Source organism: Podarcis tiliguerta (genome assembly GCF_965153285.1).
Source record: "Podarcis tiliguerta genome assembly, chromosome: 7".
NCBI classification, from domain to species: Eukaryota; Metazoa; Chordata; class Lepidosauria; order Squamata; family Lacertidae; genus Podarcis; species Podarcis tiliguerta.
Genome location: NC_139540.1, coordinates 13,882,124 through 13,898,808, shown reverse-complemented (window position 1 = coordinate 13,898,808; position 16,685 = coordinate 13,882,124). Strand labels below are relative to the sequence as shown.

The 16,685-nt window shown below is 46.3% G+C and overlaps 1 protein-coding gene across 2 annotated transcripts in view; it reads left to right on the top strand.

The window, feature by feature from the left end:
- FER1L6 (fer-1 like family member 6) overlaps positions 1 to 16,400 on the top strand; it is a 120,086-nt gene extending 103,686 nt beyond the window's left edge. For both annotated transcript variants that reach the window (XM_083450393.1, XM_083450392.1), the window contains exons 35-41: positions 1,509 to 1,651; positions 2,665 to 2,753; positions 5,661 to 5,759; positions 7,474 to 7,715; positions 9,178 to 9,341; positions 11,312 to 11,412; positions 15,235 to 16,400. In XM_083450393.1, coding sequence (XP_083306519.1) covers positions 1,509 to 1,651; positions 2,665 to 2,753; positions 5,661 to 5,759; positions 7,474 to 7,715; positions 9,178 to 9,341; positions 11,312 to 11,412; positions 15,235 to 15,421 — 1,025 coding nt within the window. In that variant the 3' untranslated portion in view covers positions 15,422 to 16,400. The remainder of the gene's footprint in view (positions 1 to 1,508; positions 1,652 to 2,664; positions 2,754 to 5,660; positions 5,760 to 7,473; positions 7,716 to 9,177; positions 9,342 to 11,311; positions 11,413 to 15,234) is intronic.
- Positions 16,401 to 16,685: the final 285 nt, after the last annotated feature.

Here is a 16,685-nt window from a genome sequence, read left to right as displayed (position 1 = left end):
ATTACAAAAGCTACAGTGGCGTAGCAACGGGGGGAATGGGAGGCAGTGCGCCCCGGGTTCCACATCTGGAAGGGTGACAAGGAAGCAACCTGCAGGGTGCTTGCCCTGCCGCCCAGGCCCGGACCCAGTGCCATGAGCTGCCATTGCGCCGCTGCAGCTGCATGTGGAGGATCCTCCGTTCGCGGCTTCAGCCACGAGCAGAGGATCCCGGTGCCGCTATGTACAGCGCATGTGCAGCGTTGCATACATGCACTGTATGTAACGACGCCGCACATGCGCTGTACATAGCAGTTTGCCACAGGCGCCGCTCAAGCACCGTACGGATGGCGATGGGATCCCTCCGTCGCTGCTACAGCTGTGAACGTAGGATCCTCCGTTCGTGGCTGCAGCCACAAGCAGAGGATCCTGGCACCGTCCGTACAGTGCTGGAGCGGTGCCGCCGGCAAACTGCTATGTACAGCGTGTGTGCAGCGTCGCTACGTACAGTGCATGTGTCGTACGTAGTGACGCCGCACATGCACCCTATGTAGCGATACCCCAGGTGCCACGACGCCTTCGTTCGCCCCTGAAAAGCTATTCTGATTTGATGATGATGATGATGATGATGATGATGATAAATTTATACCCTGCCCATCTGGCTGAGTTTCCCCAGCCACTCTGGGCGGCTCCCAATTGAGTGTTAAAAACAATATAGCATTAAATATTAAAAACTTCCCTAAACAGGGCTGCCTTCAGACGTCTTTTAAAGATAAGATAGCTGCTTATTTCCTTCACAATTGAAGGGAGGGCTTTCCACAGGGCAGGTGCCACTACCGAGAAGGCCCTCTGCCTGATTCCCTGTAACCTCACTTCTCACAATGAGGGAACCGCCAGAAGGCCCTTGGCGCTAGATCTCAGTGTCCAGGCTGAACGATGCGGGTGGAGACGCTCCTTCAGGTATACAGGACTGAGGCCATTTAGGGCTTTAAAGGTCAGCACCAACACTTTGAATTGTGCTCGGAAATGTACTGGGAGCCAATGCAGATCTCTCAGGACCGGTGTTATGTGGTCCCGGCAGCTGCTCCCAGTCACCAGTCTAGCTGCCGCATTCTGGATTAATTGCAGTTTCCAGGTCACCTTCAAAGGTAGCCCCATGTAGAGCGCATTGCAGTAGTCCAAGCGGGAGATAACTAGAGCATGCACCACTCTGGCGAGACAGTCTGCGGGCAGGTAGGGTCCTGGAATGTCCCTGTTTCAGCAGTCAGTGTTGCCGCTGCCGAGCTCAGGGAAGAGGATGGGCCAATGCATGTCCCAAGCAGTGGCGGCTGCAAGGGAGCATTGCCTCTCCATGGCTGCTGCTGCTGCTGACCTCCTCTCTTGGGCAGCTCTTAGCGGCTGCTGGAAGGAGGAGGAGGAGGAGGAGGAGGAGGAGGAGGAGGAGGAGGAGAAGGAGATGTCGTTGCCGCTGCTGCCAATGCCCAGCCTTGCTCGATGTGACAGCTCGTTTTGTGCTCTCCTGTCTTTTGCAGAGGAGCCAGTGGAATCCTATGAACACCTTGCTCTGAAGGTTTTGCGTTCCTGGAATGACATCCCTGGGGTTGGATGCAAGCTGGTGCCCGAACACATTGAGACACGGCCCTTATACCACAAAGATAAGCCCGGCATGGAACAGGTAAATGCTTTAGCCTAGAGAAATGGCAAAAAAAGGAAATCATGGAAAGCTGGGTGGTTCCAGGCTGTTGCTATCTTCAGCCAGGATTCAGTCACATACAGGCCCATCCAGGTTGGGCAATTATACTTAATTTGGAGTTAACGGCATGTCTCTGAATCCCAGTTGCTGAGAGTCCCAAGTGTTCCCACTTGTTGTGCTCAAGTCCTGCTTATGAGCTTCTCATATAGGCATCAAGTTGCCCTAGGGGACGCAGATGGCGCTGTGGTCTAAACCACCGAGCCTCTTGGGATTGCCGATCAAAAGGTCAGCGGTTCAAATCCCCGCAACGGGGTGAGCTCCCATTACTCTGTCCCAGCTCCTACCAACCTAGCAGTTCGAAAGCACGCCAGTGCAAGTAGATAAATAGGTACTGCTGCGGCAGGAAGGTAAATGGTGTTTCCTTGTGCTCTGGTTTCCATCACGGTGTCACGTTGCGTCAGAAGCGGTTTAGCCATGCTGGCCACATGACCCGGAAAGTTGTCTGTGGACAAATGCCAGCTCCCTTGGCCTGAAAGTGAGATGAGTGCCGCAACCCCATATTCGCTTTTGACTGGACTTAACCGTCCAGGGGTCCTTTACCTTTACCTTTTTTTATCAAGTTGCCCATTGTGAGAACAGGATGCCGAACTAGAAGGGTTCGATCCAGCAGAGCTCTTCTTGTGTTCTTATGCAGCAGTAGCTCAAGCTTTAGTACAGGCATAGGCAAACTCGGCCCTCCAGATGTTTTGAGACTACAAGTCCCATCATCCCTGACCACTGGTCCTGTTAGCTAGGGATGATGGGAGTTGTAGTCCCAAAACATCTGGAGGGTCGAGTTTCCCTATGCCTGCATTAGTAGATGCAGGGTTGTCTGGAATTAGCTATGCAGATGAAGGGTAGTATACACATTTTAATAATAATAATAATAAGTCTTGCTATTCTGTAACTGAATTTGCACCTCATTCGCCTGCATTCTCTTGTTTTCTTTCCTGAAGGGCCGTGTGCAGATGTGGGTGGACATGTTTCCAAAGGACATGCCTCTCCCAGGGCCGCCGGTTGACATTTCACCCAGAAAACCCAAAGGGTAATTCATTACACGCTCCCCTCTGCCTGCAAATATACATTCCCTAGCTTCTTGTTAATACTATTGCATCTTCCTAGGGATGTGCAAACTGGTTGTCATGCAGCTTAAAACCTCGAGGAGCTGGAACATCCTTTTCGTTTGCAATAATCTCCCTTCTGCTTTCTATCCCTTATCAGCAATCTTTAAAAACCCTTTTTTATATATAAAGCCTTGTAGGAAAAATCAAATTTGCAAAACACTTATTTATTAACAAAGGCAACTGCACAAGAAGTAGCTGCAGTGGCGTAGCGTGGGGGGTGCAGGGGGGGCCGGCTGCACCGGGCACAACATCTGGGGGTTAGGGTTAGGGGGCGCAAATCCACGGGTTAGGGGACGCAAATCCACGGGTTAGGGGGCGCAAATTACTTGCCTTGCCCCGGGTGCTGACAACCCACGCTACGCCACTGAGTAGCTGTGGGAGCTTATAAAAACTGGGCTGGAGGCAAGGCAGCCAGAATGGTTTGAGAATGGTTTCACTTCCCATTGAGAACCCAAACTTTTTTGTTTCTGGGGTCCAATGGCAGGGAGTTTGGCAGTTCTCCCCAGCTCAGACCATTAAGGCAGGAGTGGGGAAGTGGGTCCAGCTGGTGGGTCAAATCCTTATCTCCCCTACCCCTGTGAGCCAACTTTTGCAGGTGGAAGTGGAGCAATCTATTAATCCCCTGATGCCTCAATGATATGAGGGCACTTCTTTTTGCCTGCACGCATGGTCAGCTGATCGTTGGGGCTTGCAAAGCACCATGCATGGAGATTTCAGTGCCTGCATAGCACTGTTCGTGGGACTATGCAAGCTCTGATAATTAGATGATCATCTGCATGGGAAAAGAAGGATTGCCTGATATAGTTTTGACTTCAGGTGATTGAGCGGTGGGCGGGCTGTTAGTTAAAAGTGTGACAATTCCAGGCTCTGCATCAACAGTGAATGAGCATCGACAGAAACAGTGTCTCACTGTTCCCAACGGTTGTACAAAGGAATCTAGAACGGTTCCTCAATTAACTTTCCTCACTTATTTCCACTCTTCAGCAGCTGTGCTTCAGCTGCTTCCCACCTCTAGATACTTAAGGGGCCATGTTTCTTGGGCCCCCTGAAAAGCTGGAGGGTCTCATGTTTGTCCCATTGTTCTCGCTGGTCAAAGAGGTTCTGCAGGTTTTCAAAACCGTAGAAAAACTTTTTTCCCCCCATAATTGTTTTCTTTTAATATTTGTTGCTCATTAACTGCACTATTACCCAAATGGTAAAGCTGGAGTCTATTGCTACAAAGTTTGCAGATTTGCCAATTGCCCCTTATTTGTCAGAAGTCATGTGAAGATTTCTGTTTGGGCCCTATAGTTTGAGGTTACTTGATCTACATAATTTGAGATAACAAAACATATAACTTCACTGAATACGCTGCTCAGCTAGAGAGGGTGTGTTGAACGCCAAACAGATAGAAAAGCCAAGGAAAATTCAAGGTTCATAAAACTGTTTCAACAATGGCTTTTTGGCAGCAATTTTTTTTTTTTTTAGTCTGGAGTAATTTCAGAGAAACGATTAGTACATCAATTATGTGCAGTCTGAAGCTGACTCTATTAAGCTTTCGCCTCTCTCCATGAAGAATTAATGAAGGGCTAAAGAAGTAGCCTTCACAGCAGCTAAGAAGTTTTTAATGCTATCAATAAAGCATTTTTTCCTTGAAAGAAAGTTCAAAATACCAATAATGTACCTATCAGTGCAAAACATTAGATCACAGTGTCAGAAGAAGCCATGTTACATTGAATCTAGATCAAGGGAAGTAATAGTGCCACTGTATTCTGCTCTGGTCAGACCTCACCTGGAGTACTGGGTCCAGTTCTGGGCACCACAGTTCAAGAAGGACACTGACAAACTGGAACGTGTCCAGAGGAGGGCAACCAAAATGGTCAAAGGCCTGGAAACGATGCCTTATGAGGAACGGCTAAGGAAGCTGGGCATGTTTAGCCTGGAGAAGAGGAGGTTAAGGGGTGATATGATAGCCATGTTCAAATATATAAAAGGATGTCACATAGAGGAGGGAGAAAGGTTGTTTTCTGCTGCTCCAGAGAAGCGGACACGGAGCAATGGATCCAAACTACAAGAAAGAAGATTCCACCTAAACATTAGGAAGAACTTCCTGACAGTAAGAGCTGTTTGACAGTGGAATTTGCTGCCAAGGAGCGTGGTGGAGTCTCCTTCTTTGGAGGTCTTTAAGCAGAGGCTTGACAACCATATGTCAGGAGTGCTCTGATGGTTTTTCCTGCTTGGCAGGGGGTTGGACTCGATGGCCCTTGTGGTCTCTTCCAACTCTATGATTCTATGATTCTATGAATTCAGACTCTCAGCGGTGGCCTATGGTACAGTCCTATCATGTAACCATAACAAGGACTGTGCTGAATGTTTGCCCATTTTAAGTATCAAGCAGAAAGTTGTGCTTGAAGATGGGACGCAATTATCTTCTGGAAAAGCCCATAAACATGTTACCTTCTTTGATAACTTTTACTTTTCATTTTCTCTCTTTGCTAGGGCTGCCATACTGTTTGCTGCTGCTTGTTCCTGGTTTAATTCCTCCCCACTCCTTCCTAGAATATCCCAGTTAGTTAGGAATCACATTGTGAATGTATGAAAGCATGACATTTGTGCTATTTTAGGTTCTCCTCAGAAAAGAAAAAGAGGAAGGGCCCCATTCCCCTCCCCCAACCACTTTCTTTTTCTCATATTTAGGCAGCTTAAAATTTGAATCTGTCCCCCCCAAATGTGACCAAAATGATTGACTGCAAATTACATTATGCGGTGTTTTGCTAATCTAACTTCACATTCTGCGCTGGCTCTCTCTCCCCTTCTTCTTCCTTCCCCACCCTTCTTCCTCTCCCAAGTTATGAATTGAGAGTGATAATCTGGAATACAGAAGATGTCATTTTAGAGGATGAGAATATCTTCACTGGACAAAAATCAAGCGACATCTACGTAAAAGGGTAAGTTTGCTCAGGCACGGCCTGCGGATCTCCTCATTTATCCATTGACAGGGTTTATTAATTTATGACCCGAGCCATCCATCAAAAAATAAAATAACATGAGTCACAGCTGTGACTAGCAAGTTCTGTGCACACACGTGGATGTGACAGCTCTGTGGCCTTGGCATTTTGCTGCAATGGCTCATTGAGAATTCAACCCCTGACTAGAATTAAGCAGGCACAGGACTGGCATGCATAGAAAATGAAGTCCTACATTTCCACGAGGAAAACTCAAAACTCGCAATAATAGGTAACCAACCAGCAGGGCCGTCTTACGCATAGGCGCTAGGGGTGCGGGGCACCCAGGCGTCAGGCTCTCAGGGACACCAGGCCGAGAGTCTGGGGCCCGAGACTTGAGTCCGGGGAAGAGCCCACCTGTTGGTCAGAGCGCCGCAGCGGGCTCTTCTGCTGTGGGCAGCTCTGCGCTGCAAGTTCGGGGGCAACCGAGCCAGCGAGACACTACGGCGGCTGGCCAGCTACACCCACCTGCGTGCCTGGGACTGGGCAACCGGGGGGGGGGGGCAGGGCGCTGGGCTGATCTTTGGACCCCGGTGCTGAATATGCTTAAGATAGCCCTGCCAACCAGGATGTCTTTGAAAAGAGGATTCAACAAATATATGGAAAATAAGGCTATCAGTGGCTTCTAACCCTGATGTCTATGTTCTCCCTCCAATGTCAGAGGTATTGTTGTTGTTGTTCTTTAGTCGTTTAGTCGTGTCCAACTCTTCGTGACCCCATGGACCAGAGCACGCCAGGCCCTCCTGTCTTCCACTGCCTCCCGCAGTTTGGTCAAACTCATGTTGGTAGCTTCGGGAACACTGTCCAGCCATCATGTCCTCTGTCCCCTTCTCCTTGTGCCCTCCATCTTTCCCAGCAGAGGTCAGAGGTATTATACACCTGACTTCCACTTTCTGGAAACTGCAGGAGGGGAGATTTCCCTTTTTGCTTGGGCCTGCTTGTGAGCTTCCCATAGGTGGCCCAGCAGATGCTGGGCTAAGATGGGCCTGTGGCCGGATTCAGCAGATAGCCCTGGTATCTCATACCTCTTTTAGATTGGGATGGTGCGCAACCATATAAGTGTGAACTGTTGGGGCCAAATGTTAGAAAGATCACAAGAATTGCAAGCACAGTTCAACAGGGTGCCTAGCTAAATGGTGAAATAGTCTTGGAAAAGTTAAGAGAAACAAAGTGGACAGGATGCTTTATGCATGAGATGTGTGTTGGCTTTTCGCAGTGTAGTAACGCTGCAGAGAGCTTGCTGGGGAGACCATGCATTAGAAAAAGAAGGGACTCAAAAATAACTTAAACAAGGTTTTAATAAGAACAACAAAAACTCCTTTTACACTATATACACTAACAAACAAACACGACCCAACCACCAACCCATCCCCAGGGTAAATGGCAGAGCTAGGTGCTGCTCCTTATATACTGCACAGCCTAATCAATGCAACTCAGCAGCACCTGCTATGCTTCACAGCTGTGAAGCTGGATCTCATTAGTTTACTCTGGCCCTTGCTCTGGCCCCTTAAAGGTATACACATTGGGTGAAACAATGATGAACCTTTAGATTTAAAGAAACAGTTCAACAATGTGATGTCTTGATACAACGGGTTGGACTCGTTCCTTCTGGCTCCACTTGATTCTTCTTTCGTGCACTCCATCTTACCTGCAACAGGTGGGTGAAAGGCCTGGAAGATGATAGGCAGGAGACGGACGTGCATTATAACTCTTTGACCGGAGAAGGGAACTTCAACTGGCGCTTTGTGTTCCCGTTCCATTATCTCCCGGCCGAGAAGCAAGTGGTGGTCAGCAAGAGGGAGAACATATTTTCCTTGGAGAAGACGGAACGCAAAATCCCTGCAGAACTGGTGCTCCAGGTGTGGGATTTCGAAAGGCTTTCCTCTGACGACTTCCTTGGTAAGCCGTGAACCGAGTGGCATGATCTGGATCTTGAACAGCGGTGGGAATTTAGAACAAAAGGCTGGCAGATTATGGGCTCTGCTTGGGTGGGATTTTGTGGGCGGTGGTGGGATACGCAAGTGGGACATCATATCTGTGGGAATGTTCAGGGTGGCAAGAGAGGATATATTGTTTATTAATATCCTTCCTAACTTGCGCTAGCAAGTTCCTTTACTTAGCAGAGTGCATTCACCTTTACACAGCAGAAAACTGCAGTCATACCTCGAGTAAAATGTGCTTCGGGTTGAGCGCGTTCGAGTTGCGCTCCGCAACAACCCGGAAGTAATGGAGCACGTTACTTCTGGGTTTCACCGCTCATGCATGCGCAGATGCTCAAAATGACATCACGCGCATGCGCGGAAGCGGCAAAACACAACCCGTGCACACGCAGACGCGCCGTTGTGTCTTGCGTTCCATTCGGGATTCGAACGGGGCTCTGGAACGGATCCTGTTCACATCCCAAGGTAACACCGTAGTTGCAAATTCGTGTGAGTTTCTTAAGACAATAAGCAATTCAATTTGGCTTGTCCAGATTGAAATGTGTTCTGATATTTTCTTGGTAAGACCCCTTGAATCCCTCCTAAAAGAATAAAGACACCACAGTCTTATTTATAACTAACAAAAAGAAAGTTTACTCACAGTGTGATTCCTGAAGGCAGGCTTTAGGCTTAAAGTTTCAAACATATACAAACAGGTTTACCCCATAAGGGAGCTTTACCTAGTGACTGCAGGCTAGCAGTCCAGCAGTTCACAGAACAAAAGGAAGAGAGAGAGTGGCAACATGCCTTGTCCTTTTACCAGGTCTAGAAAGGGCAAGCCCACCCACAAGTCACATGCAAGGAATGATGCTCCAGCCCAGGAGGAACAGGGTGTTTCGACTGGCTGGACCAAACATCCTCTTGCCTGTCCACTCTAGGAAAACAAGGAATGTTGTATTTGACTGCTCCCAGTGGATTACATCCCACAGTATCCCATCTACAGCACTGGGGGAGGTGCTGTAGCTTAGCTAGGAGAGTACCTACCTTGCCTGCAAGTATCTCCAGGTAGAGCTGAGAACCTCCCCTGTCTGAAACCCTGGATAACTGCTGCCAGTCAATGAGCTAGATGGGTGAATGGACTGACTCTGCATAAGGCATCTTCCTGTGTCCCAGATACAGCCCCACTTAATCATTAACTGTTAGGCTCTTGTATTAGCTTTAATAGAAGTTTCCATGCCATACATACAGACACATAAGGAGTTTATTTTCCATTTCCTGCAGCCTTCTCTAATCACTACAGCTACAATTACAGGGATTTATTGGCAGGTTGTTCACTTCCTAAGCATGTGGGGGCATGAATTTATCAGATTTGGAAGCTGTTCTTGGGAAGTCCAGTTGGTCTTGGAATAATGTAGAATTTGACCACTCTCACCCTCCCCCAGGCTCCCTTGAAATGAACCTGAATGGCTTTCCTCGAGCTGCCAAAACCGCCAAGAGCTGCGACCTAAACATGGTCATGGCAACAAGTGAGGAGAACAAGATTTCCATATTTCAGCAGAAGAGGGTCAGAGGCTGGTGGCCTTTTGTCAAAGCTGGGGAGCTCACAGTAAGTAATCCAATATTACCTATTAAAAAAAAGCCTTTGGATAGGTCACACTGATATCACTGACAGATGCTTCTTAAAAATATGAAGGACGTGTAGACTCAAATATCGCACGGATCAGCAGCATAGTAATTTGACATGTCATAATTCCAAATTCTGGCTTTTATCATAACTGGATTCCCCCCGTCCCCATATTCTTCTGATTTCCTTCTGGTTTGTGATTTGATTGTTTACTTGATTGTTTATAAGATTCCTTAGCTCCCCTTCGGCATAAGGTCCCAGGGCAGGTTATAGAAATATAATCTTATACAGTGGTACCTCGGGTTACATACGCTTCAGGTTACAGACTCTGCTAACCCAGAAATGGGACCTTGGGGTAAGAACTTTGCTTCAGGATAAGAACAGAAATCAGGTGGCGGCGGTGCGGCGGCAGCAGGAGGCCCCTTTAGCTAAAGTGGTGCTTCAGGTTAAGAACAGTTTCAGCTTAAAAACAGACCTCTGGAATGAATTAAGTACTTAACCTGAGGTACCACTGTAGTGAAACCTTTCTAAGCAAAACAGAACCTGGTGATTAGGTTCCATCTAGTTGGCCACTGTGAAAGCAAGATGGCGGACTGGATGGGCCATTGGCCAGCAGATTCTTCTTGTGTTCTTAGAGTCTAACTTCCTGTGTTACTCAGATTTCAGCGATTTGTTTCATACTGTTTCACATCTGTGTAGCGCTGAGTAAGTGCAGTTTACAGGGAGAGGATTTATGGCAGATGAAACAGCCATAATTACCCCAGAAGTATCTTTTCAGGTTGACAATTGGGGGGGAAGGATGTGTTTATTCCCTGAGGAATCTTTCTAATACTTAAAACATGCAATCCCCAATCGCTTCCCCCCGAACCAACCCCCACCTCAGATTTTGTGCAGTCTCATTGCATTTAACTTCCTCATCATTATTTCAGAGGATGTGTGTGTCGGAGACATCTTATCTTAATTAAATTGCAAGTGCAGGTTGTAAGACAGTCGTGAACATGAAGACTCTGTGCATCTGCGTCACAAAAAATCCAGCTTTTTCTCTGCAGTTATAATCATTGACCGTGTACTTTTAATACAGTTGCAACAAGATAATATCAGCACTTTGAGAGACGACTCTTATTTGAGATATACTCCAAAATTTTAACTCCTAGCTTAGAAACACAAATTTGACAGGCGCATAATACTCTCTTCATATTCAAGGCAAGCATTAGAAGCCCAAAAATTCCTTTCTGGCTCAGATTTTAATGGAAGGAGGGAGCCGCAAGGAGCACTGGGAGATAATCATTTCCCCAGCACAACTGCCACCAGTAGCCATGGGAAAATTGCATTTCCCAGTGCTATTTGTGTTTTGCATGCTACGATAGCAGCGTGACAGGCATTAGAGAGGGGAGGAAGGAAAGATACCTTCCTCTATCTCGACCCCCCTGCCATGGGAATGGCAACAAAGATAAATGGGGTAGGAGTTTGAAAAGAAGGGAGAAAATCAAAGGGAGGCCCAGTGGAGAGGTTGGGGGAGAAATTGGACCTTATTGTGTTCCCTCTGTCACAATCCATGTGCAAAAAGGTCTGAATTGGGCTTGGAATAAGCTGAGCTCTTTTCTGAATTTCGGGGAAATAATTTGGTTTTCCCTCAAGCCCATCCTCATCATTAACAAATGCAAATTTAATGTAAGGATAAACGTTATAAGTGAAGGAACACAGGAACACAGGGAATGGTCAGATTTCCAACCAAAAATTAATTTAATGCTTAATTGTTTAAGAATTAATTGCTAGTCATTTGTAAGTAATTATTGGTGGTTATTGTGGTTAATGATTGTTTTAGCCCTCTCAACTTATGACTTCATAGCACCCGTTTTCTAAAGAAGAGCTCTCAAATGCTAGTGAACGAAGAACCCATTATGTGTTATTTACATACCGTGAATCAAAACAGGCTCTCTTTCTCAATCTAGGGCAAAGTAGAAGCAGAGTTCCATTTAGTCACGGCAGAGGAAGCCGAGAAGAATCCCGTAGGCAAAGCTCGGAAGGAGCCGGAACCTTTGGAAAAACCCAAGTAAGTGAGATCGCCATGTGTATGCATGTGTTTGGAAATCTGTGAGCAATCTCTGAGCTGGATGCTCAAAATGAAATGTCTGGAAATATGAATTATTATTATTATTATTAAGAATGTAAGAAAAGCGTGCTGGAGCAAAGCCCAGGATTCTGTTCTCACACTGGCCAACCTTTTGTTTCTGAGAAGCCCACAAGCTGGGCATGAGGGCAACAGAACTCTCCCACTCATGAGACTGCCTCCAAGGTCGTACAGAGCCATCACTCCTAGTAGACATTGACAGCTCCACTAATTTGTCCAATCTCCTTTCAAAACTGTCCAGCTTGGTAGCCATCACTATATCTTGTGGCAGTGAGTTCCATAGTTTCTGAACGCGCTGCGTGAAGAGAAACCTCCTTTTGCCTGCCTTGAACCTTCCAACATTCAGCTTCATGGGTGACCCTGAGTTCTAGCTATTGTGAGAAGGGAGAAACATCTCTCTCTATCTCCACTTTCTTTGCACCATGAATAAGTTTGAGTGCTTCCTCTCATGCCCCCCCCCTTTACCAACCTGATATTAAAAGCCCCAATCCATTCCTAAGCGCTGGGCTCTAGTTGCTCTAGCTGCTCCAGTCCCTTGATCATCTTAGCTGCTATTTTGTTCATATTGTTGACGGTTTGGAACAAGGGTTCGTTCCCATCGGCCCTGTCCGTTCTGCTGATAGTTGACTTACTCCATGATGAGTGAGGACTGTGGCTCAGTAGCAGAACATCTAGCAATTGAGTATGTAGCATCTGGGTTTTCAGCTTGAAGTAGTAGGGACGTAGAAATTTGTTCTGTACAGAGGTCAGATTTAGCTCCTCCCCAAAACCTTGTTCTGAACCGCTGGCCCAAAGAAGGGTTCGTAGTAGTAGTTGGGACACCAAAGAAGGATGTCAAAAACACCAGAGTGATCAGTTCTAGTGCTTTATTAAAGAAAGGTGCAGATATTTCAGGAGTGCTCTGATGGTGTTTCCTGCTTGGCAGGGGGTTGGACTCGATGGCCCTTGTGGTCTATTCCAACTCTATGATTCTATGATTCTAGATGTGCAGCAAATTAGCTTGCCTGGTCTCCCTGCCTCTATAGACGCGACACGGACACCACAGAAAGGAAATGGAAACACTAAGCAAGGAAACGGAAACATGAAGCAAACACTTGTGCGTTCTTTATACACAAAGCAGCACATATCTCTTTGGCCAGAACTTCCCATCACTTCACCTGCCCAGATGAGGGCATAGGAGGCAACTGTCCAAAGCTTACAGTTATAGTTAGTTCCCCTTTCTGGGCACAGAGCCCAGCACCCTAAACCCACACATAAGGATGACACCAAATTGCGGGGTTATCTTGACTACCAAGACAGCGTTTGCAGAGCTTCCAGAAAAGTTCACCTTTGCTTCAGCGCACTGCTGGTTACCCAAATTAATATTGTGTCCTCACCAATACAGCATTCTTTAATAGCAGCCCTGTTGTCAGAACTTCCAATAATCTCATTTTATGACTGTTTCCCCACCCCGAGGCAACGCGGAAAGCGGAGGTTGTGCTTTGTGACCTCGACACAGTGGCGTTCTCTGCTATTTAATTATAAGATGCACGATGCTGGACCAGCTTAAAGGGGGGGACGACGCCATTAATCGCCATGACATAGTATTTTAATTTTTGCGCTCTTATTGTGGCCTCCGCAAAAGCCTGGAAGGGAGATTGGAATAGCTGAGGCCCTCCAAGGGTACTGCGTAGCTGACTCCCCACCCTGCTGACTTAGGAAGAAATTACATGCTACAAGGCAAATGGGCTGAACCTAAAGTTCGGTACGGAGAGGCATAAGCAAGGAAGATTTGGCAGGTGCTTGTGGGATGGCTTGGCCCGTATTCCCTGATTCTTCCCTGCAGGTATCACTATCCCCAGCAGTTTTATAGCTCCCCTACCCGCAACCCCAGGCAGATTATGAGACCAAAAATAAACACAGCAGTATGGAAAGTTGCTGGAGTTTGTATTTTGGTCAGGTGTGGGGGAATTTGGGGCATGCCAGATGTTGTTGGACTGCAGTTCCCATAATCCTTGGCCTTTGGCCATGCTGGCTGGGGCTGATGGAATCTGGAATCCGACCATATAGAGAAGGCACCATGTTCCTCATGCCTGGTTTTGCTAATGGAACCTGCTATATGCTTCTGCATACCAGGTGCAGGGAGCAAACAAATGTCCCTGTTTGCCTTCCTGCCATTTGTGGCTGAGGTGGGGCTACCCAGAAGCATCTAAGTAGCTGTCCCAGTTTATGGGTGTCCAGCAGCGTGCACCATGACATCATGATGTGACATCACACCTGGACGCCATGATGTCATGTGCCCTGCAGTGGCGCCTGGGGACCCCAGATGTTGTGTCCAACACCCCACGAGGTCTCAGATGCCACCTCTGAAGCCCTGTGAGGTTTCAGACATGACTTTGGTGCTTCACGAGGCACCGGAACTTGCGTTGGAAGCTTTGAATCCTGACAAGACAGAAGTACTGTTTTGGGGGGACAGGAGGCGGGCAGGTGTGGAGGACTCCCTGGTCCTGAATGGGGTAACTGTGCCCCTGAAGGACCAGGTGTGCAGCCTGGGAGTCATTTTGGACTCACAGCTGTCCATGGAGGCGCAGGTCAATTCTGTGTCCAGGGCAACTGTTTACCAGCTCCATCTGGTACGCAGGCTAAAACCCTACCTGCCCGCTGACTGTCTCGCAGAGTGGTACATGCTCTGGTTATCTCTCGTTTGGACTACTGCAATGCGCTCTACGTGGGGCTACATGGAAACTACAACTAATCCAGAATGTGGCAGCTAGACTGGTGACTGGAAGCGGCCTCTGAGACCACATAACACCGGTCTTGAAAGGCCTACATTAGTTCCCAGTACGTTTCTGAGCACAATTCAAAGTGTTGGTGCTGACGTTTAAAGCCCTAAACAGCTTCAGTCCAGTATATCTGAAGAAGCGTCTCTACCCACATCGTTCTGCCCGGACACTGAGGTCCAGCACCGAGGGCCTTCTGACAGTTCCCTCACTGTGAGAAGCCAAGTTACAGGGAACCAGCTTCCCTAAACAGGGCCTTCTCGGTATTGGCACCCGCCCTGTGGAACACCCTCCTACCAGATGTCAAAGAGAAGAACAACTACCAGACTTTTAGAAGACATCTGAAGGCAGCCCTGTTTAGGGAAGCTTTTAATGTTTAACAGACTACTGTATTTTAATACTTTGTTGGAAGCCGCCCACATGGACGGGGTATAAATAATAAATTATTATTATTATTATTATTATTATTATTATTATTATTATTATTATTATTATTATTATTATTATTATTTTCCAACAGAATATTGGACTAATAGACTAATACAATAGTCTATTAAACATTAAAAGCTTCCCTAAACAGGGCTGCCTTCAGATGTCTTTTAAAAGTCTGGGAGTTGTTTTTCTCTTAATAATAAGGAGAATAAAGGATTTGTTGTTGCCATTCTCCCGCTGTCCAAGATAAGGCTGACTGTTCCATTCAGCCTTATTTTCCTTCCTATCTTAATTGACTGCTCAAACTTGTGCGACTCTGAAAAGCATCTAGGAAAGAGAGATGCATTATAACAGCCCGTTTTGGTTTTGGTTTTTACAAAAATGTATGGGAAATGGGGAGCCTGCATTGTTCTCATAGTGATGAAGTTTTTGCCCAGTCTCACTTCCAATGCCTTCCCAAGATTAAAATGATAATGCAATTACTTTGGATAAATATGAATCTGACAAAATTAATATGTTCTCTCTCTTTTTCCCCTCCCCTTTTCTGATTTAGCCGGCCAGACACTTCCTTCTCCTGGTTTGTGAATCCTTTCAAGTGCTTTTTCTATCTCATCTGGAGAAATTACAAGAAATACATCATCATCGCGCTGTTCCTACTTATCTTGGTTGTATTCTTAGTACTTTTCATCTACACTCTTCCTGGCGCCATCAGCCGTAGGATTGTTGTAGGGAGTTCTTAGAAGAGCTTTCTCTCTCCATTATGACATGACCATGTAAAAAATAATAATCAGTACATAAACTCAGCTTATTTTAACGATGCTCAGAATAACACATCACCCTGTATTGTAGGATATTCAAGGGTACTCCTAATAAGGGTGGGCAGATCTGTCAATTTTGGTTTCTCTTAGGTTCTCGTTTCTTCCAATCTTAAACATGACATTTCCTCATCAGTTGTGCAGAACTATGCCACTGACAGTAACATTTGGTAGTGAAATTCTGGGTTGAAAATTCAATGTAAATATTAGGAATGTCCGAATTTCCTGTTCCAGTTTGGATACAGTCCGGGACAACTGGTTTATTTTGCTGGAAGCCAATGAAATATCTGCAAATCTGATAGGTCTGCTGTGTTCCAGACCAGGTGTCCTTTGTGCTACACCTGAGCTAAGTTCTGGCAGGTTGATGGTGACATTGGCAGCCCATGTCAAGCTTCAGTCAGATACCTTGTTGCTACAAATACATAGATGACACTTTTCTGGGTTAATCCAGAGGATTCGGGAGTCCATAAAAATTCAGGATGTTTGTGACTCTGATGTCAAAATCTGTATCTGAGTTGCTGAGTGTTACATATTTGCATGGTTGCTTATGTTGCTGTGATTTCAGGTGGACTTAAGCACCAATAACTTTCTCAAGCTTGTAGCTATTCCTTGCAATCCAGAGAATGCAGCCTGCATGTTGCCAAGAAGAGGGCTATAAAAATCTGGATCGCTTGTACTATGTATGCAAAAATCTGCACGTGTTGTAATATTAATGGGGGGAATCCGAAAACATGGTTCCATTTCTGCAAATTCATGCACATCTACTTCCTCGACGACATACACATAACTCTTGCATTGCACTCGTAGTGTGTTTTGCATCATGGGTGCTTTGGTATAAATAATTAACTACCGTGTACATTAAATATGAAATAGCATTCAATGTATAAAAGATTATTTGCAATTACACTGTATTTGTGTTGTCTCTCAGTGTGCCTCCCTGCCCCCCAAATGTTGCTAGCCACTACTGCCGTGTTTTATTTCCAACGTGATTATTATTATTTTTTTACAAAAACCAAAAGAAGCCAGCAGACCTTAAAAAGTGACGGCTCAAATCATTTCAGGAGAAATAACTGTATTGTGCCTGGAGGAACCCAAAATAACACATGCTCACCAGTGACAAATGAAGGGAAATGAAAGCGCAGACAGAGCTAGTTTTTATTGGGAGCTGGAAGACAGGTGGAGAATTAAT